This window comes from Drosophila mojavensis, unplaced genomic scaffold (genome assembly GCF_018153725.1).
Source record: "Drosophila mojavensis isolate 15081-1352.22 unplaced genomic scaffold, ASM1815372v1 contig_136, whole genome shotgun sequence".
Lineage (NCBI taxonomy): Eukaryota > Metazoa > Arthropoda > Insecta > Diptera > Drosophilidae > Drosophila > Drosophila mojavensis.
In genome coordinates, this window is record NW_025318667.1 from 2,706,695 (window position 1) to 2,734,223 (window position 27,529).

Consider the following 27,529-nt stretch of genomic DNA (forward strand, 5'->3'; position numbering starts at 1 on the left):
ATTGAAATATTTTATTGAAATATTTGACTGAAATATAGTCAATCAATGATGTTAGGCACCAGCTTACAAGTGTTTAATAATAACTTTTCAGTATTGGCAAATGCTTTTTCAGTATTGATAAATGCACAAAAATGAATGAGTATGAATTAAAGCTAAATATAATTCTTATATGTAACTTATCGATAACTTTATCAATTTTAAGTTAACGATACCAGTGTGATATTTATCTATAGAAAAGCAAAGCTTTAATAGACTTTACTCAATTCTTTATAGTTTAACCCATTGAAAGAATGAAAGTAAGCATAGTGGAAGGCTTAAAGCCGCAGCCTAGGCGGGTATCTCCTAGGCGAGCATGCCCAACTAAAAGCTTAGCCATTTGTTTGCTTGGTCTCTAGTGGTTTCCATTAGCGCTTCCTGCCCAGGGCCCACTGTACATAGCCAACTCCTAAAAATAAAAAATAAACCGTTTAAGTCGCAATCCTAAATGAAAGTTTTAAACTATTTTGAAATGTTTATCAACCAATGTTGCCAGAGCTAATGCATATTTATTATTTTACCCATATTCCCCACTCCGATTTCCCACTCGCTCTGTCTCTCTCTCTCTCGCTCTCTCTGTCTGTCTGGCTTTCTCTCTCTATCTCTGCCTATAGAGCCATCCATGCACCTCGGGCTTTCTCAGTCCGCCCACCTCGGCCAGCCGTCGTCCCTCGGTGATGTTCAATGAGTACGTGCTGCTGCACACACCGCCAGCGTTAAGCAACGAGCCAGCAGCAGCTGCTGCTGCCACAACAACAACAACAGCTATAGCAACCACTGCAACAGCAGCAGCAGCGGCGGCAACAACAACAGCTGCAGCAGCAATAACTACAGCAACAACTAGCATTGGCAGCAACAGCGGCGGCAACATTCACTCCATGGAGAAGATGACACAGGCAGGTGACGGCAGCATTTGGCAGGTGAGTGTTTTGGGGCGTGGCGTGCAGCAGGCAATCGACTCACATTGTTAAATATTGATGGCAGGTGAATCTACCGCAAAGCATCGGCACCATCGCCAATCCGTATGCCGAGTGCTCTGAGCTGGGTATACACGATGCGATGACTTGTCAAGAGCTCTTAGCGTTCTCTGTGGCATTTTCAGCGGCGCTGCCGACGGGTCAGAGTACGCTCGAATCGTTCTACTCGTCGCTGGCGCGCTGCGATCCTCACACGGTCGAGGCCCTGAACAAGGTGCAGCAGCAGAAGCGTCTGACAGCTACAGCAGCAACAACAGCAGCAGCAGCAGCTGCAACTGCAGCAACACCAACAGCAACAACAGCAGCAACAACAGCAACAGCAGCACCGGCAACAGTTGCTGCTGCCGCTGATATACTCGACTCGAGTGCAGATTTGCCGGCACCGGGCCTGAGCCTGGAGCTGGCTGCTGTCTCGGCGGCTGTGCCGATGGAGAATCGGCGCAAGGAGCGGCCGCATTTGCCCCACAATAACAACAATAATAACAACCATAACAACAACAACAACAACAGCAAAAGCAATCACAGCCGCAACACGGGCGGCGGACAGCGTCACCATGGGCGCAGCCACGCCCCCACCGGCAACTACATGGAGGACTATGCCTGCTGCTACGATCTGTACCAGAACGCCCTCTCGCCCCTCGACGAGCGCCAGCATCCCCGCTCCCCAGCCCTGCGCCTGCTCATCGCCGTCTACCGCTGCCTGATGCGGGTCTGCAGCTGGATCCGGCGATACATCAAGCGGCTGGTCGAGCACAAGTACTTCCAGCAGGGCATCCTCCTGGCCATTTTGATCAATACGCTCTCGATGGGCATCGAGTACCACAATCAGCCCGAGGAGCTGACGGCCATTGTTGAGACGAGCAACGTTGTCTTCTCCGGCATCTTTGCCGTCGAGATGCTGCTCAAGGTAATTGCCGAGGGACCCTTTCGCTACATAGCCAACGGCTTCAATGTCTTCGACGGCATCATCGTCATACTCAGGTGAGCATTCACAATAGCTGTCGGTGCGCCCAGCTAACCTCCTCTCGCCCTCAGCGCCATTGAGATATGCCAGACGTTTGCGGGCAACGGCACTGGCGGCGGCGGCTCAGGTCTGTCCGTCCTTCGCACCTTCCGTCTGCTGCGCATCCTGAAGCTCGTTCGCTTCATGCCCAATCTGCGGCGTCAACTGTTTGTCATGCTGCGCACCATGGACAATGTTGCTGTCTTTTTCTCACTGCTCGTACTCTTTATATTCATATTCAGGTGAGTTCTACTGTAGCCAACACACACAGGCACACTCAAATACACTCACACACACACAAATATTTGCATGTGTACTAACAGCAATTGCCGATGGGGCAGGCGTCTGTGTGGCACACGTCTAACACCGCATAAACACCTAACAACAACAGAAACTAAACTGTAAAATGCGAAAGATATCATATCTATATAAAGGGAAGAAAAAACAACAAGAAAACTCCTGAAAATCTTGGCAAGAGAAGGAAAACTGAAAGAACTCAGAGTTGGTCTCAAGGCTAATAAATAATTATATACGAATAAGTTGTTAATTTCATCACCAAGATTGTGAGCAAATTCGATAGTTAACTCTAATCTATTCTCGTAAGATCAGTTGGGAAATATCAAGAAAATATTCGAGTTAAACATAATTCGAATGCGGCTTTCATTAGTTCTTTAGAGTTAAAAGATAATGCTAAGCCAAGAGCTCGAGTATTGTACAATATCTTAGTTTAGAGTTCTTTAAAGTCTTTTGAGCTAGAGTGCAGTAACTCTTAGCCATTAGATCTTAAATTGTAGCACTCCTTCGAGTATTAGGTCGACGAATACAATTTCAAAATGCAGCTATATGCTACAGATGCCAAACATATATACATATTATAGGAATCTATTGTGAACAATATGAGATCTAGCTCAAATAACTTTGAACCAAGTATAGCCTATGTCGAGTATTAGATGAAACTCGAAGCCAAAGCTGAAGAGAACTTTAAATACTTTAGCCAAGCAATAAATCAAAAGAAACTTCAGTGATATCTAAATTTGAAGACTACTAGAATCAGATCGGAAATTTCAGATAATTACCATCGATACGTCCCTCTATTTGCCAACGATTTCATGGAGTTCGAGCTGAGCTGAGCTAAGCTCAATTTCCACTTAAGTCACACACAGACATACACACATACATACATACATACATACCTGCATATATATAGATATGTACAGTAATGTATATCGTAATGCTGATGCGCATCCAATTAATCCAAAAGCGACCCACTAAACCACTAAACCACTGACCCGCCGCATCAGTGACCCACTAAACAGTTGAGTGTGTTACTCTAATTTTTTATCGTTAGTTCATGGCTCTTAGAGCTTCGATAATGTACCGAAGATGATGTTTAGCAATCGTCTGGTCTTCTATACGACATAGAGTTGCGTAATACTAATCTGCTTACTCAATGCTAGCCTCTAATTAGCCCCTCAGTTACAACAACAACGACAACTAATATTGATCTAAGAGAAATAGTTATTAACACACACACACACACACATACACTTGACATTCACACCATCTATAGAACAGATCGTTCACATACTCAAAGGGAGAGGAGATTTGCCTAACAGAGCATAGATGTGTCTATATACATACATATGCATATACATATATATATGTATATGTATTATATATAGTCACTTAAATGTTTGTGCAGATGGTCTACTGCTCTCTCGCTCTCTCTCTCTCGCTCTGACTCTCTCTCTTTTTCTCTCTCTTTCTAACAAGCTATTTCTATCTCATCAGACGCAAACAAAATCAATTCATATCCTTTCTATATCTGTCTCGCTCTCTGCCTCTCGCTCTGCACAATCACATAAATGCATATGCGAGCTAGCTTTCCGTTTTCTCGCTCTCTCGTTCTCTCGCTCTCTCGCTCTCTTGCTCTCTTGCTCTTTTCGTCATCTTTTTACTCAGCTATATGTATGTATATGCGCTATCTCTGACTCTATCAAGGTCACACTCACTCTCTCTCAGTTTCTATCGCTCATCATCTCACTCACATACTGACATATGATCTGTCTCTCTCTTTTTCTCTCTCTCTCTATCATCCACATTATATATCTTTCTCTTGCTCTTTTTATAATAATATACATACATATATCATTTTACTCTTCTCTCTCTCTATTTCATCACACTACATATTTCCATCTTCGCTCTCTGTTACTTCTGCATCATTGAACTCTTAACACTCACTCCCAAAAACCGTAACAAAAACCCTTTTAAAAACTAAAAACAAATATAGAAACAAACGTATTTCAATTTTTAGCCCTGGTAATAACTATACTCGTTTTTATGCGTACCATTTGAGTAAACGATTGAGTTAGCCTTTCTCTCTCTATATATATCTCTTTATCTATCTCTCACATATACACATACACATGCAGTTATTCTAGCTCTCTCTCTCTCTCTCCCTGTCTGAATTACGTGTACTCCTTATCTCAATTTGTAGTTAGAGTTTTACAATCCAATCCAAATTGATCGACAATTTCAGTCTCTGTTTTCAAACTCTCTCACTCTGTTTCTGTCTCTCTTACACACATACATACTCTCTCCGTATATCTAGTTGCTGCGCTAGTTGCCCTACACACACATCGCACACGTTGTATTCCAAATATAAAGATTACAAAATAATACACTGAGAAAAAATCAGATCGAAGTTAATGTATGCGAGTGATTTGGTCTGTCTCTCTCTCTCCCTTTCTTTCTCTCTCCCTCTGTTTTATTAACAACTTGTCAACGATTTGTGAGCACCAACAAGGCTAGTTCTTTCTCTCTCTCTCTTTCGCTCGCTCGCAGACTCTCTATCTCTCTCTATCTGAGTCACTCACTTTCAAGTTACTTTTTCAATTCAATTCTTCTCTCTCTCTCTCTCTCTTTTCATTGTTTTCTCGTCACACGTCTCTTGCCACTTTCGCTACTCTCTTTACTCGTCACCCACCCTCTCCATTTTGCGTGCTCTCCAAGAAGCTCGATTATTTACTTATCTTGTTTTATTTTTCGATTTGTGTTAACTTCTCACTCGCTTCTCGCTACCCAGAAAACTCTGTTAGACACCAACAACAGCAACAACACATACAACAATTAGTTAGTTCGAGGCTTAACTAAATGTGTGTCCTAGCTTTTTGGCATTTACCAACACTGAACTTGAACAAAAACCAAGCAAACCAACAAACACAAGGCTCAAAATTACAAACACATTTTATTTTGTTAATACAACACAATTGGAAGCAACAATAATTAGTTAAAAAAAACACAAATAATAGTAATAGTATTTTTAATAATACTAAACGTTAAACAGTAACTATCGAGTCGTACGCTTATTGTGTAGTTTTGCAGTATACAAACTATATCTATGTATGTATACATATATATAAATTATGTATGTATACACACTTCATATATCTTCATATATATATCTCTCTCTCTCAATTCTCAATTACTTGTACTACTACTACATGCTCTCTTTCCTATATATTATATACTATTGACATTTCCATTTTTAAAACTCTTAATTTTTATTAACTTTAAATCGTAAAATACCAAATAAATACTAAAAATACAGCTATATGCAAAAATACCACAAAAATATACCAACTACATTTTTATTCTAAACCAAAGTTTAGTTAGCTTAGTTGCTCTGTTCTTGAACTAAAAGTCGTAAACGTTTGCGTAGTTAGAACCAAAAAAAAATACAATAACTATCTTAAAAATATCTTTAAAAAAAATACTACAGTCATATACTGACACATATAACACCAACGACATAGATCACAACTACTCTGCAATGAAAGAAAACTTAGAATGTGTCCCCCTGATGACTCAGATGCCCCACACATACACTCTCTATCCCTCTCTGTCTCTCTCTCTGTCTCTCTTCTATCTTCTCTTGAACAATAAAAAAAAGGTATTAAAAGAAGTACTAGAAAAATACTAATAATACGACTTGAATAAATCAGCAATATTTTCTAGCACTCCATTTTCCAGTAACTTTTACTTTCGTTCCGTTTGTCCGATTCGTCAGCTTTGAAGGCTCGCCTCTCTGCGTGAAAGCTGGAATTCAAAAGTTATTTTTTGGATTTGCAGATTATGAAAAGTGAAATTAATTTTAATTTTCCAATTAAAGCTCGCTTGCTGCTCACTTACAGTCACAATCTCTCTCTCTCTTTCTTTCTTAACTATCTCTTTCTTTCTCTCTCTCTCTCTATTTCTCTTTCTCTCACACACACAATTGCTCCACTCTTAAATATTTTAATACTAAAACTTACTTTTAAAACTAAAATATATTAACAATAAAAAAAAACTTAAACTAAAATCTAAAAAAAAAAAAAAAAAAACACTACAAAAAACCCCACAAAAATATTTAACAACATTAATAATAACAATAATTAATAAAAAAAAAATACTTTACAAGAATATTACCAAATATATATATATTATCGAAATATAAATGTATATCATATATATATCAAAAAAAAAAAAAAAAAAAAAAAAAAAAAAAAAAAAAAAAAAAAAATACATCAATTTAGTATACTCGGCATGAATCTGTTCGGATGTAAATTCTGCGAGAAAATTAATGGAGAGAAGATTTGCGATCGTAAGAATTTCGACAGCCTGCTATGGGCGCTCGTCACAGTGTTTCAGGTAGACCCCATTTGCTATCAGCATAATTTTAACTTAACATATATATATATATATATTTATAAATTCTAAATAAATATACCATGCTATACCAAAGAATATACATATAATATATAATAAATAAATATATATATATACATATATATATATGTATGTGTTTACCACCTAATTTTATGCCATAATCGTAATCTATCTAACACTTAAATGTTTCAATGAAAACAATACCAGTTTTTTCTTTTTATTAACTACCAACCAAAAAATACCAAAAATAATACCGAAATGTAAGCATTTTGTTTTGTTTGTTTAACGTTTTTTTTAGGCTTCTGTTGAAATGTTCATTTTTTTATTTTGTTTGTGCTAGGTCTTGCCGATAACCGATAACAATAACGATAACAATCATATCGATTATAATTGTTGTGCTTTCTTTTGCGTTCGTAAAAACGATTGCTCTGTCTCTCCTTAACTCTGATTCACCCTCTCCCTCTCTCTTTTTGTCACTCTGTCTGTCTGTGTATTCAGTTTTATGTGTGTTCCGATTTCAGTTTGGCCCATGAAAAACGCCTGCAATATGTATTGGAACTTTCGTTGATTCAATTCACTTTGTGCTTATGTTTGCTTTGTTTTTGGTTTCATTAGATCTCGCACTGATTTGTGGTGTGTAGTCCGTTTGGTGTGGTCTTTATTTTCATTGTGTTTCATTCCATTTCGTTTCGTGCCTGCACGTTGAGCCTAGTTTGAGCCTAGTTGATGTGGCATGCCAAGTTATTTATCGAGCTACGCGCATACGCATGCCATACTTATCTTGATCTATATATGTTATACAGCTTTCACATATTTATCGTAACGATCAGCTATCGATTGCAAATATAGCTTAGTTCATAAGGCAGATATATATTCATAAGCTGCACAGGTAAGCATACCAGTTGTGTAGAATCGCCTGCCCTTTATATATGTATATTCATATCTATATCGATTTCTATATATTTGTCTTTGCCTATGTATATCTGTCTATGCATTTACTTACTTTGGCTTGCTTAATTGATAAGTGTGTTATCGATCACACCTACTGCTGTCTATACACACTCACACACGTTGACTCGCTCGACTTTTTACTCCAACTCTTTCGATTTGTTCTCACACGTCCTTTACCTCTTATCACACATGCATATACACGCGCACACACTCGCACTCTCTCACACACACACATTCACACATGTTTTTATTCTCTTTCTCTCTCTCTCTTTCTCTGTGTTTTTTCTCTCTCTCTCTCCCTTGTCTAAGTGTTTATTACTATCTATATATGCATCTATGGTACATATCTATTGCTATATATACTCTAGACTCTAAGTTGTTTAGAATTTGTATACTCCCTCTGTCTACTTAACCTAAAAGCCCTCACACACATACACACACACACACATACACCTATACCGAAGCACTCTCAACTCTAAACTGTAATCTATATTCCTCTTAAATGAAAACTATACATATCACATAAACATACATATACATACATACATACACATACTTATACACATACACATACACACATATATATAATACATACCTAGTACAGTCTCTAGAGTTTATGAGGTTTACAGAAATTACTAAAAAAAATATATATATATTTTTATACAAAAAAAAACTCTGTAAAATAAAACAGTTTTTTCTTTGCTCCACTTTTTGCTTCATCAAATAATAATAAAATAAAATAGATCACGAAACTCACAGTTTTCTATCCACTCTGTACAGAATTAAACAGTTATACAATCAATTCTATTCCAAAGAAAAGTCCAGTTAGCTCCAAGTTTCTTATAAACTTGAAGTCCGCAACAACAACAACAATTACAACAACAATAAATTAATACAAATTATAATTTTTAAATATAAAGAAAACCTAATATATATATATATATATATATATATATATATATATATATATATATATATATATATATATATATAATCATAATCTATTCGCAATTATACATGTATCTATATATTAATAACTCTATATATATATATATATGTATATATATTCGCTCAACATATCCACACAAAAAAAAAAAAAAAAAAATAGAAAAGAAAACCTCTCTCTCTCTCTAACAACCAAAAAAACTGATATATATGATATATAAAACATATATACGTATAAACCTACAGCATACTCGGCATGTATCTGTTTGGCGGTAAGTTTTGTAAATTTTTGGATGAATCCGGACTCGAACGCGAATGCACGTGTCCCGAAATAATCAGCCGACATCCGCAATGTGAATGCGATCGTAAACACTTCAACAACATTTTGTGGGCCACTGTCACAGTTTTTCAAGTAAGAGCAACCAACAATCAACAATACCCAAAACAACATCCATTAAGAGATATACTCAGTATACATATATATGTATGTCCCATCACATATATATATATACATATATATGTATATTTATAAATATATATACATTCCCAGCTATTTATCTAATATATACAAAACAGACAAAAAGAAAATATTTCCCTATATATATATATAAATTTTATGGCAGAACATACAGCTCTATCTACAATATATCTAGTTTTCTTCTGTTAACTGATTTTTTTTAGTTTTAGTTTAGTTACATCTACATCTATATATATATATCTATATATATCTATCTCTAAACTCTCTCTCTATATATTAATATATCAAGAAGAAGACAAAACTTACTAGTTTTTCTAGCTTTAGTTGGTTGGCTCTAAAAAGTTCTTTCGGTTCGGTTGACTTCTTTTATTTTTAGTTTTCTTCATAACTTTTTACTTAGTCTTCAAATACTTGTTCAATCAAAATATAGTTCTTAGCTAATTTTATACACACACATATACGTACATACCCTCACACACATGCATACACCCACACTCCATATAACTGGCCCTCTGAGCGTCCCTCTGGTTTGAAATATTGTATGATGAAAATGAGTAAATATTTTTAAGAACTAGTTCATTTTCTTAACAATTGTAAACTTTATATTCCCAATCTCTCAAAATGATAATAGTAAATCATTCCTTGTTGCAGAACATTTTTTCTCAAAATTGTGAACTCAATTGGTTCATGATTGGAACCTGAAAATACTTGTAAGAAACGTCCGGTTGAAATTGAAATATTAGCACCCTAACAATGCAAAAAACTATTCACTTTTTAAGAACTAGTTCGTTCGCTTGTGAACAAGTATAAATTTAGCTAGTTCATAATGGGATTTTGAATTGAATGCAGTCAAAATATATATTAGATTGAACCAAACTTTCCTGCTACTCTCTGATTAAATGAGGGATTAGTTTTAATGAACTAGTGGTTCATAACATGAACTAATGAAATATTAATATTTGCCATTTGGCTTGACAGCTAAGAACAAAAACTATATTGTTCCTTGAGTACTTCAATTCCTTGTTGAACTAGCTCTCCCCCTCACTCTCTCTGTCATTCTCTCTAGTTAGCCAGCTCTATCTCTCTCGCTCACACACAGAAAAACAATTATTCTTTGACAATTTTTTCTCGTCTTCTTTCTGCTCGCGTCTTTGCTATAAGCCTCTTTCTCTTTCTCTTTCTCTCTCCCTCTCGCCACCTTGCTCTTTCTTTCTCAGCCACTCACATAGACGCTCATCTGTATTATAAGCCAAAGTTTCATTTCTTGTTTCTTGCATGATTTCTCTTCTTAATTGAAAATACTTTCCTTTTTTAGTTCATTTTGTTTTTAATTTTGATCCTTATGCTCTATGTGGAGTATATATGTAGATATGTAAATATCTATATATATATATAACTATACTTCTATAGCTCTCTCAAGCAACCCCTTTCGTTTTGGCTTGTAGCCCCGCCTCTATGCCACGCCACGTCCTTAACAGCTGCTGATTTGTTATTCTTCTTCGTGTTATTTTTGCCCAAGTTTTGTGATTTCGTTCTATCATTTTGCGTTTATGCCTAGCTCACGGTTCTCAATTGCTTTTTGCTGCTGTTTGCGCTTTTCTTAAAATACAAAAAAAAAAAAAAAAAAACATACTATATACATATATGTAGAAAAAGAATCATGTATTCATGTACAGTCACGACCAAAAGATATATATATTTAAAATAAAAACATCAAAATAAATCAAAAAAATATATATATACTCGATTTGTATATGAAACCCCATATAGCATCAACAATTTATTGGCACGCCGTAAAAAAAAAAAAAAAAAAAAAAAAAAAAAAATTAAATAAAATAAAAAAATCTACCATATATATATACATATATATATCAAATAACAAAATCAAAAAATATATATACGAAAAAAATACCACTTTTAGTATTTAAAAAGAATTTGAATTTCTATATGCAAGATATTTTTTGCGCGCTTTTGCAGCTCTTTAAAGGAATTTTCATTGTTTAGTTTAATAATTCTAATTATTCAGTATTTTCTATGGAATTGGAGTTTGTATTTTGAGTTGAAAACGTGTTTTTATCGAGTGCTTTGCGTTTTTTAACCACACCACGAATTACGAGTATAATACCATGTACTTTAGATTCGTTCGTTCAATTCAACTTAACTTTTTGGTTGCTTATTTACAGTGCGTGTCTTTAATCTTAAGATCCTGAGTTCATTTCTTGTTTCGTTTTGTTCTGTGATTGTGCTTTCAGTTGCCAACTGCTTTAACTGCGCCTTGGCCAAATTTTGTGTTTCATACTCCATGTTAAATGTAATTTTTTGTCATTCAATATGTCAGAGCTCTAAACATTAACAAACAAACAAATAATAATAATACTAATAATTATAAAGGGCCAATAGAGCAAAGTTTGCAAATGTTCGAATTCGTAAAAGAAAACTTTATAATATATTGGCAACAATTTATTTATGTTTTTTATAATTTTTTTTTGCAAGCAAGAAAACTTACCAAACGAGTTCTAATATTATTCTGTGTTCAAAATACTAAAAAAATACCAAAGCAGATAGACAGTTCAAGTTATGTTTACAATAAATATATATACATAATCTATCCTACGTATTACCTTAACATATATTGAATTCTATAATATCTCTAATAATAATAGATTACATAAAAGAAACTAAGAAGAAGCAGATATATCTAACACGTTTTTTTGGCGTCTTTTTTTCGCTTCTCCAACATGATGTATTTTCTTTTATGCTCTCTTTTTTCTTATATCAAACTACACACACACAAACACACACATACACACATATGTTTATGGTGTTTCGTTCTCTTTTTTATGCTTCTTTCGATAACAAATATATATCGTATATATATCGTATATCGCATATGAACGTTAACTGCACCACGTTTTGCCGCCCGCAATCCACCTACAACTGCAACCTAAAAAAAAAAAAACAAAAAAAAAATACCAAACATCAACAACAAACAACAAAAATGTTTCTAGATACTAACGCAAGAGGATTGGAACGTTGTCCTATTCAATGGCATGGAAAAGACAAGTCATTGGGCCGCATTGTATTTTGTGGCTCTAATGACTTTTGGCAATTACGTGCTGTTTAATTTATTGGTCGCCATTTTGGTTGAGGGATTCAGTTCAGAGGTAGAGTTTTGCCAACATCAACTAATTATGAAAAAAATACTAACAAAACTACTGAAAACTTCTTTTCAAATACTTCTCAAAAAATTTCTAAATTTTACTTTCCATTTCCATGGCCAAATTGGTCATCGTTTCACTAGCTTCATTCACTAAATGACCTTTAGTCGAAACGATAGCCAGGTCAAATTTATCGAGAAACTCTTCAATTGGTCTCTAAAATTGATAAGCTCTACTATATTTTGATTTTAATACTAAAACTTGCTTTCTCACTTAAGCTCTCAAGTAAATTTCAATTCTCTAACTCATCGATAAATGATCGATTTCGAGTAACTTAACCATATTTCAATTCTTGCTGTCTTTTATGTTTTTCTATTCTTCAAAAATTCTAAATTGCACTTAAATTTATATCGATAACCAATCGATAATCGATTAACAACGAAGCTGACAAAACAATGTTTCAATTATTGCTCTAAATTTATCATTCTTTAAGTTTCGATAAGCTATCGATAATCTACTATATCGATAATCTACTATATCTACTATATAATTGAGACAATGTCTTGAAGCGAACATGATAGTTTGCAAAACGCTAGACAGCAACGATAACGATAACGTTGACGAAAAAGTCTAATTTTGAAATTTTGATTCCCTCAGCGAAATGAACGTCGCGAACGCGAACAACGTGAATTGGTTAAGAAACTGCGTGAAGAAACATTGGCCGAAAATTATAGCGATGGTATGTACGATGAATCACGCAGCGAAGCGGATTCATCGACCACAAACGATAGTTACTACGAGGTACGCAATCGCTGGCGCAGTGCCGAGGATGTGCGCAAGGTAAGTGCAAAAGAGAAACGAATCGAAAAGAGAGAGAGAGAGAGCGAATGCTAAAGCTCGACTCTGTGACACGCACTGACTGTAAGAGCGACTGAGATAGCATGCACGTCAGTGTGAGTGCGTTGAGTGCGCGCCAGTGAATGTGAGTGAATGTGGGTGAGTGCGTGTACCGTTAAGAGTCCATCACGGTATGTATCCGTAGTGTATTGTTGAAGTATCAGCATTCATGGTCGATTGTTATCGCTCATCGTTTATCGTCTATCGCCACTTTAGCAGCTGCAGGAGTCAGCCGAGCTGAACATCGAAGCCAAGAACAACATTCATCGCCAGCGTCTGCTGCAGCCCATCCAGGACTATCAGATCAACGAGCTGCCCGCCCAAGGCGCCAGCTCTGCGTCGCTGGGCAATGCCGGCGACAAGGAGGGCGATGCCAAGCCACGCGGCGGCCTCAAAAAGGTAAGTGACACGCTCGACTTCTAGTCAGCAGAAGAAGCAGAACGACAAGCAGAACATGAAGTCAAATCCCAACCCAAACGCCCTCCACTTGTACGACAGACATACTCGATCAAGGAGCGACGCAACGAGGCGCCACGGTTATCGAAAATGCGTCTCATACGCGATCCACCGCTCATCACAACTACAGCGGCCACGCCCCAAGATTCGCCAAGCACCACGATGGAGCCGGGCATGAGTTTTCGCCAATGGGGCGACATGGAGGTGAGTTACCCCAAGCCAAGAGAGCAATATATTATTCTATTAACTATAATCTTTAGCTAAAATTTCAATTGCTTGTTATCGATAAGAATCGATTTCAATGATTTTCAAACATAACTGGACTCGAGATAGAGATATATAATTTGTTTGGCATATAGATTTGTGTTAAGTACACACTGATATGCAATTTTTTGGTTAGCTATGAACATCCGAGTTTCCCAAAATTGGGACTTGGTTACTTGAACATAAGTGAAGCACTACATAAAATACATACATCAATCACAAATCTACAATGTTTTAATTTTTGAATACCTATACTAAATCTGCTCTTAACTTAACTTAACAATCACGTGAATTTTGGTGTATAGATAAATTTCTGATAGTTAATACAGCTCGGGTGAATTTCTATATAAAAAGCAGAAAAGCTCTAGTCGAGACTGCTCGACTAGGAAATCCCCTAAACCCTTTGAAGAATTGATATTTTACAATAATTTTACACGTCATTCTGCTTACACAAGAAACACACACACACAGAAAAACATAGGGATGCAAGCATATCGGGAGTAGTTATCGATTTTTAGAGACAAGCTCGATATGCGCGTGATATATACGAACCTAGGAAACAAATTTTAAGTCTCTAGCTCCTATATCTTCTGGGATCGGCGCGTTCATACATACGGACGGACGAACGGACAGATAGATGGACAGGGCTAACACGACTTAGGTTGTCGCCCTGATCAAGTATTTATGGGGTCTGCCACGCCTCCTTCTGCCTGTTACATAGTTTTAACAAAACCATTATACCCTGATTTCCCATTTTCAATGGTTTTTCTCCTTCATATTGACTGATTTCTTTTGTCTGTGCCGCAGCCCGTGCCGCCGTCGCCGTCGCTGCTGAAGCCACCGAACATTTTCAGCGGCGGGCAGCGGGTTCTGGACGAGGGCATACCGGCCATAGATCTCATACCGCCATCGCCGGTGCTGGCGCACAAGCCGCTCAACATACTGAATGCCAGCCAGCTGCAGGGGCATGCGGGCACTGTGGGCGGCCTGGGTGGGGCAGGAGTTGGCGCGGGCATTGGAGCTGGTGGTAATGGAGGGAGCGGAGCAGGTGGCGTTGGCGGTGCTGCGGCTGGCAGCTCCAGCCTGTCCAGCGGGAGCAGCAATCAGCTGAGCAGCCTGCTGCCCAGCGCCCTGGCCAGCAGCATGCACAGCGTCATCATCGACGACATCTCGAAGAATTCCAGCACGAGTGCCGCAGCCACGCCCATCTATGTGCCCACCATATCGTCGGTGGCATCGACACTGCAGCCGCCGACCGAGAGCCACAGCCACAGCCTGAATCTATCCGAATTGTCGCTCAGCTCAGCTGTGGGCGGCGCCGGTGGCAGCGTCGGCTCGACCAGCTCCTCCAGCGAACGTCTGCCGCTGGCACCGCCGAGCAGCTTCAAGCAGCGCTTCCGTCGCTCCAGCTCCAAGAAGCGGCCCAGCCCACACCCACAGCGCCCCGACGACCAACACCTGGCCGACGAGGAGGAGCCGCAGCTGAACAACGGCAGCGGCGACAACAGCTACCTGCTGCGCAGCAGCCCGGTGCCAGCAATGGGCATGGCAGCCGGCGGCACAGGGCCCAAGGACACGAACCGCCTGAGTCCACAGAACTCGATTCGCCGGCTCTCCAACACGCTGAGCATTGGCAGCGGCCCGGGCAGCCGACGCGCCTCGGCGTGCATCTTCAACTCGCAGGTGTATCAGAACCTGAACCAGCCGCCGAAGCTGAGGGCGGGCGCGGGCCAGCGGCGCATGAGCTCCATTGAGCTGGCCTTCAGCAAGACGTCGCACCTGAATCTGCACAATCTGGAGGCGAATCGCAAGTCGTTGTCCTACACCAACTCGAAGATCGACCTGGACAAATGGCAAAAGTCCTACATGACGCTCAACGAACCGGACATGCTGCAACAGTACATGGAGGCGCGCGACAAGCGCAAGAACTCCATCAGCCACTACAATCTGAAGAAGCGACTCGAGGAGAAGGAGCTGCAACAGCTACAGCAGCTGCACCAGCAGCAACTGCAACAGCAGCAGCAGCAACAGCAACAGCCACAGCAACTGGAGTCCCAGCTGCCGCCGCAGCAGCTGGCCAAGGAGCTGCAGCTGCTGTCCATGCAACGACATTCCATGGTGCCGTGCGGCTCTAGCGGGGAGCACGTCTCGAAGCTCAAGATGGTCATACAGCGTCTGACGCCAAAGCACTTTACCGCCGAGCGTGAGTCCTACTCCATGTACATCTTTCCGGAGGACAACAGGTGCGTCTAAAGCAAGTTTTGCATTAAGTTTAAAGTGAGCTTTTAAACATCTTGAGCAAGCTTTAAAATAGCTTTAAGTTAGTTTCAAGCGAATTTTCGAAAGAGTTGAAATTAGTTTTCTTTGATGCACGCCGAGCTTTAAGTCATTTTTAAGCCAGCATTAGTTGAGCTTTTTCGTCGTCGGCCATGCTCTCGTTTTCGCAAAAGCTTCAAGTGAGCTTAAATGTGCTTAAAGTGAGCTTTATGTATGTCCCACTCTCAGTTTCAATGCGAACTTCAAACAGCTTAGGCTTAACAGAGCTTTAAGCAAGCTGAAGCACATGATGACAGCTAATCTATCAAATTGTAATGCGCTTAAAGCTTTAAAAAACTTCATCATGCCAATTAAGATGAGTGAATGAGAACTACCTCAGCTTCAATCAGCTGTAGCTGTAAACCAATTTCAACTTAAATTACGATGAAGCTTACCCTAAAGCTTAGGCAAAGCTTGAAGTAAATTTTAGACATATTTTCAACCGAAATCTTAAAGCTCAAAAGCATATTTTCCATTTATTTCTTGTAAAAACCTAAGCAAAGCTTTAATATAGACAATTAAGTTAAAAGCTCTTACTTACTCTTATTGCAATTAAGCTTTCATCAGCTTTGCCTTAAAGTCGTATATACAAAGAACTCGAAACACATTTCCCATTACCATTCAATAAATCAACAGCTAGAAATTTGCGTCTCCCATTTAACAAATTTCCAGTTGACTTTTGCCAAAGCAACAGAAGTCAAGTGCACTTCAGACTGTCGCACGTTTCACAGTTCGATTTCATTTTCAATTTTCATTCGTGAGCTGTGCATCGGCAAAGCTGTAATTCAATTATACAACCTTGTTGCAATTGGAGCTGATGTCCCTATCTTCATTTCTTTATTTCTCTTTCTCCTTCCCTTGCTGTGTGTTTGTGCTTGTCAACAGGTTCCGGCAGATCTGCACGTGGTTCGTGAACCAAAAGTGGTTCGACAATGTTGTGCTGCTCTTCATAGCGCTCAACTGCATAACTCTAGCCATGGAAAGACCAAACATCCCTCCAAATAGCACCGAACGAGTGTTCCTAGCAACAGCCAACTACGTGTTCACCGTCGTCTTTACTGTCGAAATGTTCATTAAGGTAAGTTCATGCCAGTTCAACTAGTTCACCAACAGTAACAGTACATTCAGCGAAAAGTAGTATAGACTCAAGCTCTAGAGTTGGTATATGATGATATATGATATATGATATATGATATATGATATATGATATATGATATATGATATATGATATATGATATATGATATATGATATATGATATATGATATATGATATATGATATATGATATATGATATATGATATATGATATATGATATATGATATATGATATATGATATATGATATATGATATATGATATATGATATATGATATATGATATATGATATATGATATATGATATATGATATATGATATATGATATATGATATATGATATATGATATATGATATATGATATATGATATATGATATATGATATATGATATATAATACTCTATTCCAAATAAAATCTGTTGAGTAACAATATCCTCTGTCATAGCAATTTCGCTCAGTGTATTGTGCATTTTGCAATTCGTAATTGAATTTTGGGTATTCATGAAATCTGATTGCATTCACAGGTAGTTGCCACGGGCATGTTTTATGGCCCGGATGCATATTTCACATCCGGCTGGAATATAATGGATGGATCTTTGGTTACAATTTCGATAATTGATTTGTTAATGTCATTGATTAGCGAGTCGAGCCCGAGGATATTTGGGATTTTAAGGGTAAGTTTGTAGGTGGGCCGGCGTGGCAAATCTAAAAACGTGGCATCGAAATGCCATCAGCGACTGCTACATGCCACATGCCACTTGCCACTTGCCACATGCCACATGCCACATGCAGCATGCAACTGAATGCAGCGCCCAACAAATGTGCGAGCCACTAATTCAACAACTCGAACCACGCACCACGCAAAATATTAAAAAAAATGAAAAAAATAAAACAAGTTCAAATGCGGAATCATAAAAAAAAGAAAATCTAGAAAAGCAAAGAAAAGCTCTAGCAATTGCTCGCTCGCTCGCTCGTTCGCCCGCTCTCTCGCTCTTGCTCTCTTTCTCTCTCTTTCTATCTCTCTATATTTCTCTCTTTAGCTAACTATGTTTCTTACATTGCTATCGCTATCTCTGTCTAACGCACACATCTTTCGTCTCGTCTCGCCGTAAAGTGCACACAAATCTTCTATCTCAACAACTCTCTATCTCTATCTTGCTCTCTCTGAAACTTTATCTCTTTCTATCTGTCTATCTCATTCTCTCTCTCTCTATATATATATATATATACCTCTGTATTTATATATATCTATGTATCTATTGTACTTGAATTGGGTATTCGTATCTTAATCTTAACATTAATCAAAAACAAAACCAATCTGCAGGTAAATTCTCGCTGCTATATCATTTAATGGCAAATCCAATATCTAAAACATTAATCCAATTTATTTGTCTTTGTGTGTGTGTGTGTGTATGTAGAGTCCCCCAAGAACTGTTAATACCCATTCCAAATATGTTGAACGTTGGCCTCACCTTCATGCTATAACTCGTTGTATATGTAAATAGATCTATATTTCATTACGATACGCACAACTTTCGCTTATAAATAAAACATAACCTCACATTATGTACGTTTACTTATCGGAGCTGTAAAGTCACTTACAGTTAGCTCTCAAACTGGCAAGGAGGATTAAATGATTCTAGAATTCCATACTGGCTTCTGGAACAACTTTGAAACCCTTTTATATTATCTATTATAATCTAGAATAGAGTTTACGGCTCCGATATTTGCGAACTTTCACTGTCATTAACTAAATTTGCTTTTAGTATTACTTTGACATGCATTGCAATCACTGTTCTATTCCCATTTGTTTCATTCGTTTCAGCACATATTTCAATTAAATCCCTAGGCAGTTATAGCCTCATATCTCCCATAATAAATGCCATAGTTCCGTTTCTATTTGTTCCATATCATTGTTTTTAGTCCAAAACTCCATACTCCTCTAGGCTATTATCGCTTTATTACTACCTTTTAATCGTTTTGTTGGAATACTCCAATTCCTTGTGTTTCCAGTTTCTAAGCGTGTTATATAATTATTTATAGCCCGATTTATATCGCCCCCATGGCTATCGGCTAATTATAATCAATATCACTTCACATTTATATATCCAATTCCACTCGTCTCATATTACACTCCTTCCATATTCAGGCTTAAACTTGACCATTATCATTCCATTATATTTTTCTCGCATATCATTGTCATCCGCTCCAATCGCTTTTTCCCAATTCCATTCGTTCCTGACCAAAAATCACCAGTTAAAAATCACATTGTTGTTTCAGCTTTTAAATTGCACATATGTACATACAGCTTACAGTACTTTTGCCTCGATCATGTTCCATTTCCATTCATTCCATGCCATTGTTCCGCAAATGTCATTGCCTAGCCTAGCCTTTTGCTGTGCAAACCACTGTTTTTTGGAATACCTAGTCGATTGATTACTACAGTGTTCCAAATTCCATTCGTTTCCCTTCAATATATATGTATATATTCCCCTGTAAAGCTCCAGTAGCTAAAGTCCATGCTAGCATACAAGTGTCCCATTATCATGTTGCTTTGCCTTGTTCAGTTCTTTTGTGTTGTTCCCATTCCACTCGTTTCAGTTGCTATTACCGCTTCACAAAGTGATGCGCCAACGATTCGTTGTACTTCAACGAAATCCGAAAAGAGATTAACTGCAATCGAACTAATACTGATCCAATGCATGTTCCAAACCCAATTGTTGTTCGCAGGTGTTTCGTCTACTTCGTTCCCTACGGCCGCTGCGTGTGATCAACCGAGCGCCGGGTCTGAAACTAGTCGTTCAAACGCTCTTATCATCCCTGCGTCCCATCGGGAACATCGTGCTGATCTGTTGCACCTTCTTCATCATCTTTGGCATCCTCGGCGTCCAGCTGTTCAAGGGCACCTTCTTCTACTGCGAGGGCGAGAACATTAAGAACGTACGAAACGCCGACGAGTGCCGTCGCATACCGGGCAACGTCTGGACGAATCGCAAATACAATTTCGATGACCTCGGCAAGGCGCTGATGTCCCTCTTCGTGCTCAGCTCCCGCGACGGCTGGGTGAACATCATGTACACGGGCCTCGATGCCGTCGGCGTCGACCAACAGCCGATCGTCAACTACAACGAGTGGCGGCTACTGTACTTCATAGCGTTCATATTGCTGGTCGGCTTCTTTGTGCTGAACATGTTTGTGGGCGTGGTGGTGGAGAACTTCCACCGTTGCCGCGAAGAGCAAGAGAAGGAGGAGAAGATCCGGCGAGCCGCCAAGCGAGCGCTCCAAATGGAAAAGAAGCGCCGGCGCATGCACGAGCCGCCCTACTACACCAACTACTCGCCCACCCGAATGTTCGTACACAACGTGGTCACATCGAAGTACTTCGACCTGGCCATAGCCGCCGTCATCGGGCTGAATGTGGTTACGATGGCCATGGAGTACTACAAGATGCCCATTCCGCTGCAATACGCGCTGAAGATCTTCAACTACTTCTTCACGGCCGTCTTCATACTGGAGGCGAACATGAAGCTGGTGGCACTGGGCTGGCGGCTCTACCTGAAGGATCGCTGGAATCAGCTGGACGTGGGCATTGTTCTGCTCTCGATCGTGGGCATTGTCCTCGAGGAGCTGGAGACGAACATCATCCCCATTAACCCGACGATAATACGCGTGATGCGCGTGCTGCGCATCGCCCGCGTCCTCAAGCTACTGAAGATGGCGAAGGGCATACGAGCACTACTGGACACCGTCATGCAGGCCCTGCCCCAGGTGGGCAACTTGGGGCTGCTCTTCTTCCTGCTGTTCTTCATATTTGCGGCGCTGGGCGTGGAGCTGTTTGGCCGGCTCGAGTGCTCCGACGAGATACCCTGCCAGGGACTTGGCGAGCATGCGCACTTCGCCAACTTTGGCATGGCTTTCCTCACATTGTTTCGCGTAGCGACTGGCGACAACTGGAACGGCATCATGAAGGACACGCTGAGGGATAACTGCGATGACGCCGCCGATTGCGTGCGCAATTGCTGCGTCAGCTCATTTATTGCTCCCATATTCTTTGTGATATTCGTTCTTATGGCGCAATTCGTTTTAGTGAACGTCGTCGTGGCTGTTTTGATGAAACATCTCGAGGAGAGCCACAAGCAAATGGAAGACGAGCTCGACATGGAGGTGGAGCTGGAGCGCGAGCTGGTGCGCGAGCAGGAGTTTGCCCAGGAGCAAAAACTGTGCCAGCAGCTGGCGGAGGCGCAGGCCAAGCTGCCCGCACCGCCCAGACCCCTGGCCAAGGTCAAATCCCTGCCCAAGAACTTCATCTACAGCACACCCTCCCTGGACAAGAAGTTCCCGAGCGTCAGTCTCACTGGCAGCACCGCCAACAACATTGCCGCCGGCGCTGGCCAGCGGCGTCAGACCGTGCAATACTTCAACCAGCAGCAGCAACAGCAGCACCTGCAACAGCAGCAGCAACACCAGCAGCAGCTGCAGCAGCAGCATCCACATCAACAGCAGCAGCGGCAGCAGCACCATCTGAGCCTGGCTGAGATGGGCAGCGCGCTGACGCCTCAGAGCTTGAGCGCACGGTTGGGGGAGCCCTTCGGCGGCGCTATGACGGCAGCTGGAAGCGGTCCGGGCTCCGAGCTGCTGGGCTTGCAGCTGCCGCCATTGGGCCGCCGCGGGCGACGCGCCTCCGCCGCCGCCGGGTTCCGTAAGCGCGGCGTGCTGTCCAAGGAGCGATCGCTCGACGAGCAGGCCATCAGGCGACGCAACCTGGAGGCGAAGCGCACCAGTTGCGACTCGTTGCCTTGGGGCGGCGATGCGCTCGACTATAGGCGTGGCACCATCTTCGAGAGCCTCGAATCGGATCCCGCCTCCAGCTATGACCTGGACGTGCGCAGCATACGCAGCGCTGATGTCCCCAGGCCGCGCGACGACGACGAGTCGCTGGAGCCGCTGGCTGTGGTCAGTGCTCTAGTCCAGCCAACGGCAACGCCATCGTCGCCCCCCATAACAACAGCCACGCCCACGCCCACGCCCACGCCCTCGCCAACGCCAACATCAACGTCTATGCCCCAGCCCCAGCCCCAGTCACAGTCACAGCCACAACAGCAGCATCCGCGCCGGCCCTTTGGCTGGTCACAGTCGGTGGATCAGGGCTGCCTGCTGGGCCCCGGCGGACGCAGCAGCTTGCTGCTCTCGGTGCCACGTTCGATGCCCCCTCGCAGTCGCAGCGGCAGCACGAAGCAGCTCTTCAAGCAGCAGGCGCTCGATGAGGACGCCGACATGGATGAGAACTCGCTGCTGTTGCCCGCCACGCATCTGGCAGCAACTGTTGCTCCCAGCTCGGAGCACCCAACGGCAACAGCCACAGCAGCGGCAGCGGCAGCGGCAGCAGCAGCGAGCGACGTTGACGGCGACAGCGATGCCGTCGACGTCAGCAGCGCAGCGGGCCTAAGCAAATCCGATTCAGCGGACATCATGCGCATCATCAGCGAGCGCAGACGCATGGATCAGCGGGATCAGTGCGGGAACGAGGACAGCGACTACAATGAGCTGCTCCTGGTCAAGTCGCCGCAATCCTCAACGGACTAAGCCCTCGGGAGAGAGAGAGAGAGAGAGCGAGTTGTCTCTGTCGCTCTCTTGCAATCTCTCCCTCCTCTTTCTGTCTGTCACTCTGTCATCCAATCATCATACCTTGAAGCAGGCTTACTATAAGTAGTTTTAAGCACTATCGATAAACGATAACACGACAACACAAAGCTCGCCTGTTAGCATAAGCATACTATAGCCATATCCCCCCACCTCTCACACATTCTCTCCCTCACTCAACCGCACACAGGCTTGCTGAGAGTGTGTTTTATGCGCATTTTGGTGTTATCGATAAACGATAAAAATATCAAGAAGCAAGCCTGTACACCTGTTATATACTTATGCTTATCTCACTCGATCACACACTCCTATTACAGAGAAACACACACACACAAATTATGGAGGGCTCTAATGAAACTTCAATAATCGATAACACATGGCTGATTTTGTACAGCTTTCTCAATCTCACCAAATGAGCATTTCATGTGCATTTAGGCATTATCCATACATCGATAGGGCAAGTAACCCAATCAGTGTCCATTGCTCTTTCTTTTTCTAAATTTCACATTATCGTTAAATCGATAACTCGATAACACATAGCAAGTCTGTGCTAGTAGCTGCTCTCCCTCTCCTATAGGCTCTCACTAATGTACAGACTTGCTAGCAGAGAGTTCCATGCGCATTTAAGTATTTTCGATAAATCGATAACACATTGATAGTATAAACAGAAGCAAGCCTGTTAGCATACACTCTCTACCCCACACTTACTTTCGTAACTATAACTTTAGGGAATTTTCCAAGTGCTCAGTTTGAAGATGGCAAAACAAAAAAAAAAAAAAAAAAAAACAAAAATCGAAAAAAAGAAGAAAGAAAAGAAGAAAAAGAAACTAAAACGTTAGCTTTTAGCCAATTACGATTAACGATTAACGATAAACATTACTCACTAGCGTTTAGGTGTTTAACTGTAACTATAACTGTAACTGTAACTATACAAATTAACTATAACGATAACGATTACAATTACGATAACTACTCATCGAGCGTTCTCTACCAAAACAAAGCAAAACAAAACAACAAATGGTCAACTGTTTTTAGTGCAATCTACGGTTTTCATAAGTTTAGCAAAAACAAAAAAAAATTTGAAAAGAAAAAATACTACAAATATACTTAAAAAGATGAAAATACTAAACAAAAATCAATCATTGCTTAGAGCGTTTTCCGTTTCAACCACAAAATGGATGAGAAAATAAGAAAAACCAAAAGCTGATTTATGATGATTATATGGAACTAAATGTATGTATATATATATATACATATATAAATATATATATATATAGAAGAGTTATATACACAGTTATACACTACAATATATATATATATACATGTATGTATGAATATTGTGAGCAGAAATATATATATATATATATACTGAAAAAAAATCATCAACTCTGTGATTAGCTCTTAAAGTTTAAATGGATTTATATAAAAAGAAGAAGAAGAACAAGCAAAAACAATTAAAGTACTTGAGTATGTATATAGATCATCTTATATATATATATATATACATATATACATATACTATATGTGTTGTCTGGTATTTTATGTAGTCTAGTATTATTATTGCTGCAGTATTCAGTATAAATACACACACAAATGGATAAGCAATAGAAAATGATTTTTTTGTAGCTCGTTAAGATGGTATAAACTAACTTTAAGCATAACACACACGAAACATACTAAAATACCAACAGAAAGAAACCGGATATACCATGAAAATACCGAAATGTTGCCCCTTTGTGCGTAAAACCAAATAATTGATGTAACAAATACATATACGAATTTACATAGGTACTTAACACAGGCATACACACATGCACACACACACACACAGCAGCAGCAACTACTAGCGTTGCTCATTTTAGACAATCTTTCGTACACCTCTAGCGCGCTATCCTTCTGGCCTTTACCCTAGCGCAGTTTCAATTCTCGCTCATTGACATACAAATTGTGCCAAAAATACAACAACAAGAAAATACTTTTAAAATACTGAGAACACACACACACACAGAAAGTAAGGGTAATTAGTGTACGTTAAGTTTTTTGAGTAGTTCAAAACGAAGAGATCGGTAACTATTAAAATTAAAAGCAAAAAAAAAATACTAAATTATCAAAACAAAACAAAAACTGAAAACTAATTAATATAAAAACATTAAAATAATAAAAAAAAATACCAGAAATTCCTATAACAGAAAAACTATGAAAATTGGAAAATACATAGCCAAAAAATACCGAAAAGTATTTAATACACAAACAAATTAACAATATTGAAAAACAAAATCAGCGCAACACACAATTTAAAAAATACTGCAAGTTACTCAAGAAAATACTAAAAAGAGAAGCTGGCTCAGAAAACCCGAAGCAGACTACAAATATATATATATATTTTTTTTTAGTGTAGCTTCAACAAAACGTAGAATCAACCTTGTTGTCTGTATATATATACATATATGTACACGTATATGAGTATATATACGTAGTAAGCCAACTTCAAATTGGTAAACCGAAGAACTTTATGGCGTAGCATTTATAAAAAGTAGTAGAAATTTACAATAAAAAAAAAAACAACAAAAATACTGTAGCAATTGCTACCTATGTAGATTATATAGTATATATAGTTTATATATACATATATATATGTGTGTATATATATATATATAATGTGACTCTATCAACGAATTACCATAGCTAAGCCAAAAGGAAGAAAGAACGTTAGCTAAACTCTTTTTAAGACAAGTTCTTAAAGAGAGCGAGGAAACACTTGAACTTAGAAATGTAGAAAGGAAAACTGTCAATTTAATAGCATGATCTGTAAGACGCGTCGCATTTGTCGATAAGTCGATAGTTCGATAGCCGGAAAAACCACAAATGCCCAAATTTAGAGAAACTTTTGACACAATACAACACCTGGAACAAATCGAACTTACAAAATCCGAAAAACACAAAATTTAATTATATAATAATTTCATCTGTGCCTTTCTCTATGAATATATATATACATCGATACATATATATTGAGCTCTATGTATATATATACACTAAATACAAATCATGATTATACTTAACTACTATACTATATATAATATATATATACTTCACATGTGCTCTTCTTTACAAACTCTTGCTCTTTCTCTTACTCATACCCTGGCTGTCAATGCGTATATCGATAATGTATCGATTACCGAATCGATGACACTCAGTGTCACACAGAGACAGGAAACTGCTCAATCTACTTTTGTTAAGGCTTTATTTTACTCTCCCTCCCTCTCTCTCTCTCTCTCTCTATCAAATAAATCGATTATTTATCGATAGCACAGATGAGAGACTCAGCTTCTCTAACGAATTGAAACGAACTGCTTTATCTGTAAAATTCTTAGCAAGCAGTTTGATTAGCTGTTAAATATTTAACATGCACTTTGCATGTGGCAGAGCTTTTATTGACTTTTCAGTCTCTTGTTGAATTTAAGTTTAAGATTTGATTGCCTGCAGCTTAGACTTGCCGTTAAGCTTGACACGAACTTTAACTGTGAAGCCAAATTGTTAAACAACTCTTCAAATTACGATATGATAGGATGTGATGCTAATATGAATAACAGACGAACACACGCACACACACACACACACACAGAGACAATCTCTCGATCGTCCTCTCCGTCATTCTCTCTCTCTCTCTCTCTCTCTCTCATCTGCTTCTGTTTGACATTTGTTAGCTAAACAAAAATTATTAAAAAAAAAGAAAAAATAAAAGCATAACATTTTTTTTGTCTTGTTGATTAATAATTAGGTAAAAAGCCAGTAAAAAATTAGACAAAAACCTATATGAAGAAAAAAATTAATAAGAAAAATAGAAATTTGAATTTAAAATGAAAAGAAACATATATATATATATAAATTTGCTTTTAGCCAAAACAAATAATCAAAAAAGAAAAAAACAATTAATTATGTAAATGTTGGAAAAAAAAACCAAGCGAAAAAATAAACAAAAAGTGAGTAACAAAAATTGAGCACTTTTCCAGCCTGTCCCTAGCCTAGTTATAAAAAAGAAGTAATAACCAAACAAATAAAACACGAAAACAGTTAAAACGGTAAACAAAATCATTTGAGAACATAAATAAATAATTAAATAAGAATTAAATAGTTGTAAAATATGGTTGAAACTACCACAGAAATCGCTCTACATATGCCTCCAAAAACGCATACACACACACATACACACACATATTTAAATATGTATATAAGCAAAACAAAGAGCATTATGAATTAAACAGAAATTTTGAAAAGAAATCTTGAGCGTTCGTCGATTTTATTTATTGCGTAAGTGGCGCCATCTGCCGCAAGGCGGCGGCAGCTTGCACTGCTTTGCACCGCTTGCAAGCAGTGGAGCCTGCAGACGGCATCGGGCACTAAACTTAAATTGCTTTGTCAACTGTCGTTACAGTCCAGCTGAATGACGGATGTTTGTTTAGTACGTACATGGAATACCCTGTAAGTATTACAAACAGGGTAGCTGTGCACTAGGGCAAGCTTTAAGTAAGTATGTCTATGAGTTGACTTATTTAAGAGGTAAGTACATGTTTTTACTCAGATTTTAGATTGTATAGATTATGTAGCAG

At 39.3% G+C, this 27,529-nt stretch overlaps 1 protein-coding gene across 17 annotated transcripts in view; it reads left to right on the top strand.

The window, feature by feature from the left end:
* LOC6585509 overlaps positions 1 to 25,016 on the top strand; it is a 123,389-nt gene extending 98,373 nt beyond the window's left edge. For 8 of the 17 annotated variants that reach the window (XM_044007019.1, XM_044007023.1, XM_044007022.1 and 5 more), the window contains 12 exons: positions 651 to 956; positions 1,021 to 1,994; positions 2,049 to 2,258; positions 8,866 to 9,031; positions 12,106 to 12,261; positions 12,913 to 13,095; positions 13,369 to 13,551; positions 13,651 to 13,812; positions 14,680 to 16,115; positions 17,074 to 17,266; positions 17,804 to 17,953; positions 20,010 to 25,016. In XM_044007019.1, coding sequence (XP_043862954.1) covers positions 651 to 956; positions 1,021 to 1,994; positions 2,049 to 2,258; positions 8,866 to 9,031; positions 12,106 to 12,261; positions 12,913 to 13,095; positions 13,369 to 13,551; positions 13,651 to 13,812; positions 14,680 to 16,115; positions 17,074 to 17,266; positions 17,804 to 17,953; positions 20,010 to 22,862 — 6,972 coding nt within the window. In that variant the 3' untranslated portion in view covers positions 22,863 to 25,016. Of the gene's footprint in view, positions 1 to 650; positions 957 to 1,020; positions 1,995 to 2,048; positions 2,259 to 6,590; positions 6,706 to 8,865; positions 9,032 to 12,105; positions 12,262 to 12,912; positions 13,096 to 13,368; positions 13,552 to 13,650; positions 13,813 to 14,679; positions 16,116 to 17,073; positions 17,267 to 17,803; positions 17,954 to 20,009 lie in introns of those variants that run through there. The other 9 variants (XM_044007021.1, XM_032732884.2, XM_032732893.2 and 6 more) reach the window with 4 other exon arrangements.
* The last annotated feature ends 2,513 nt before the right edge of the window (positions 25,017 to 27,529 follow it).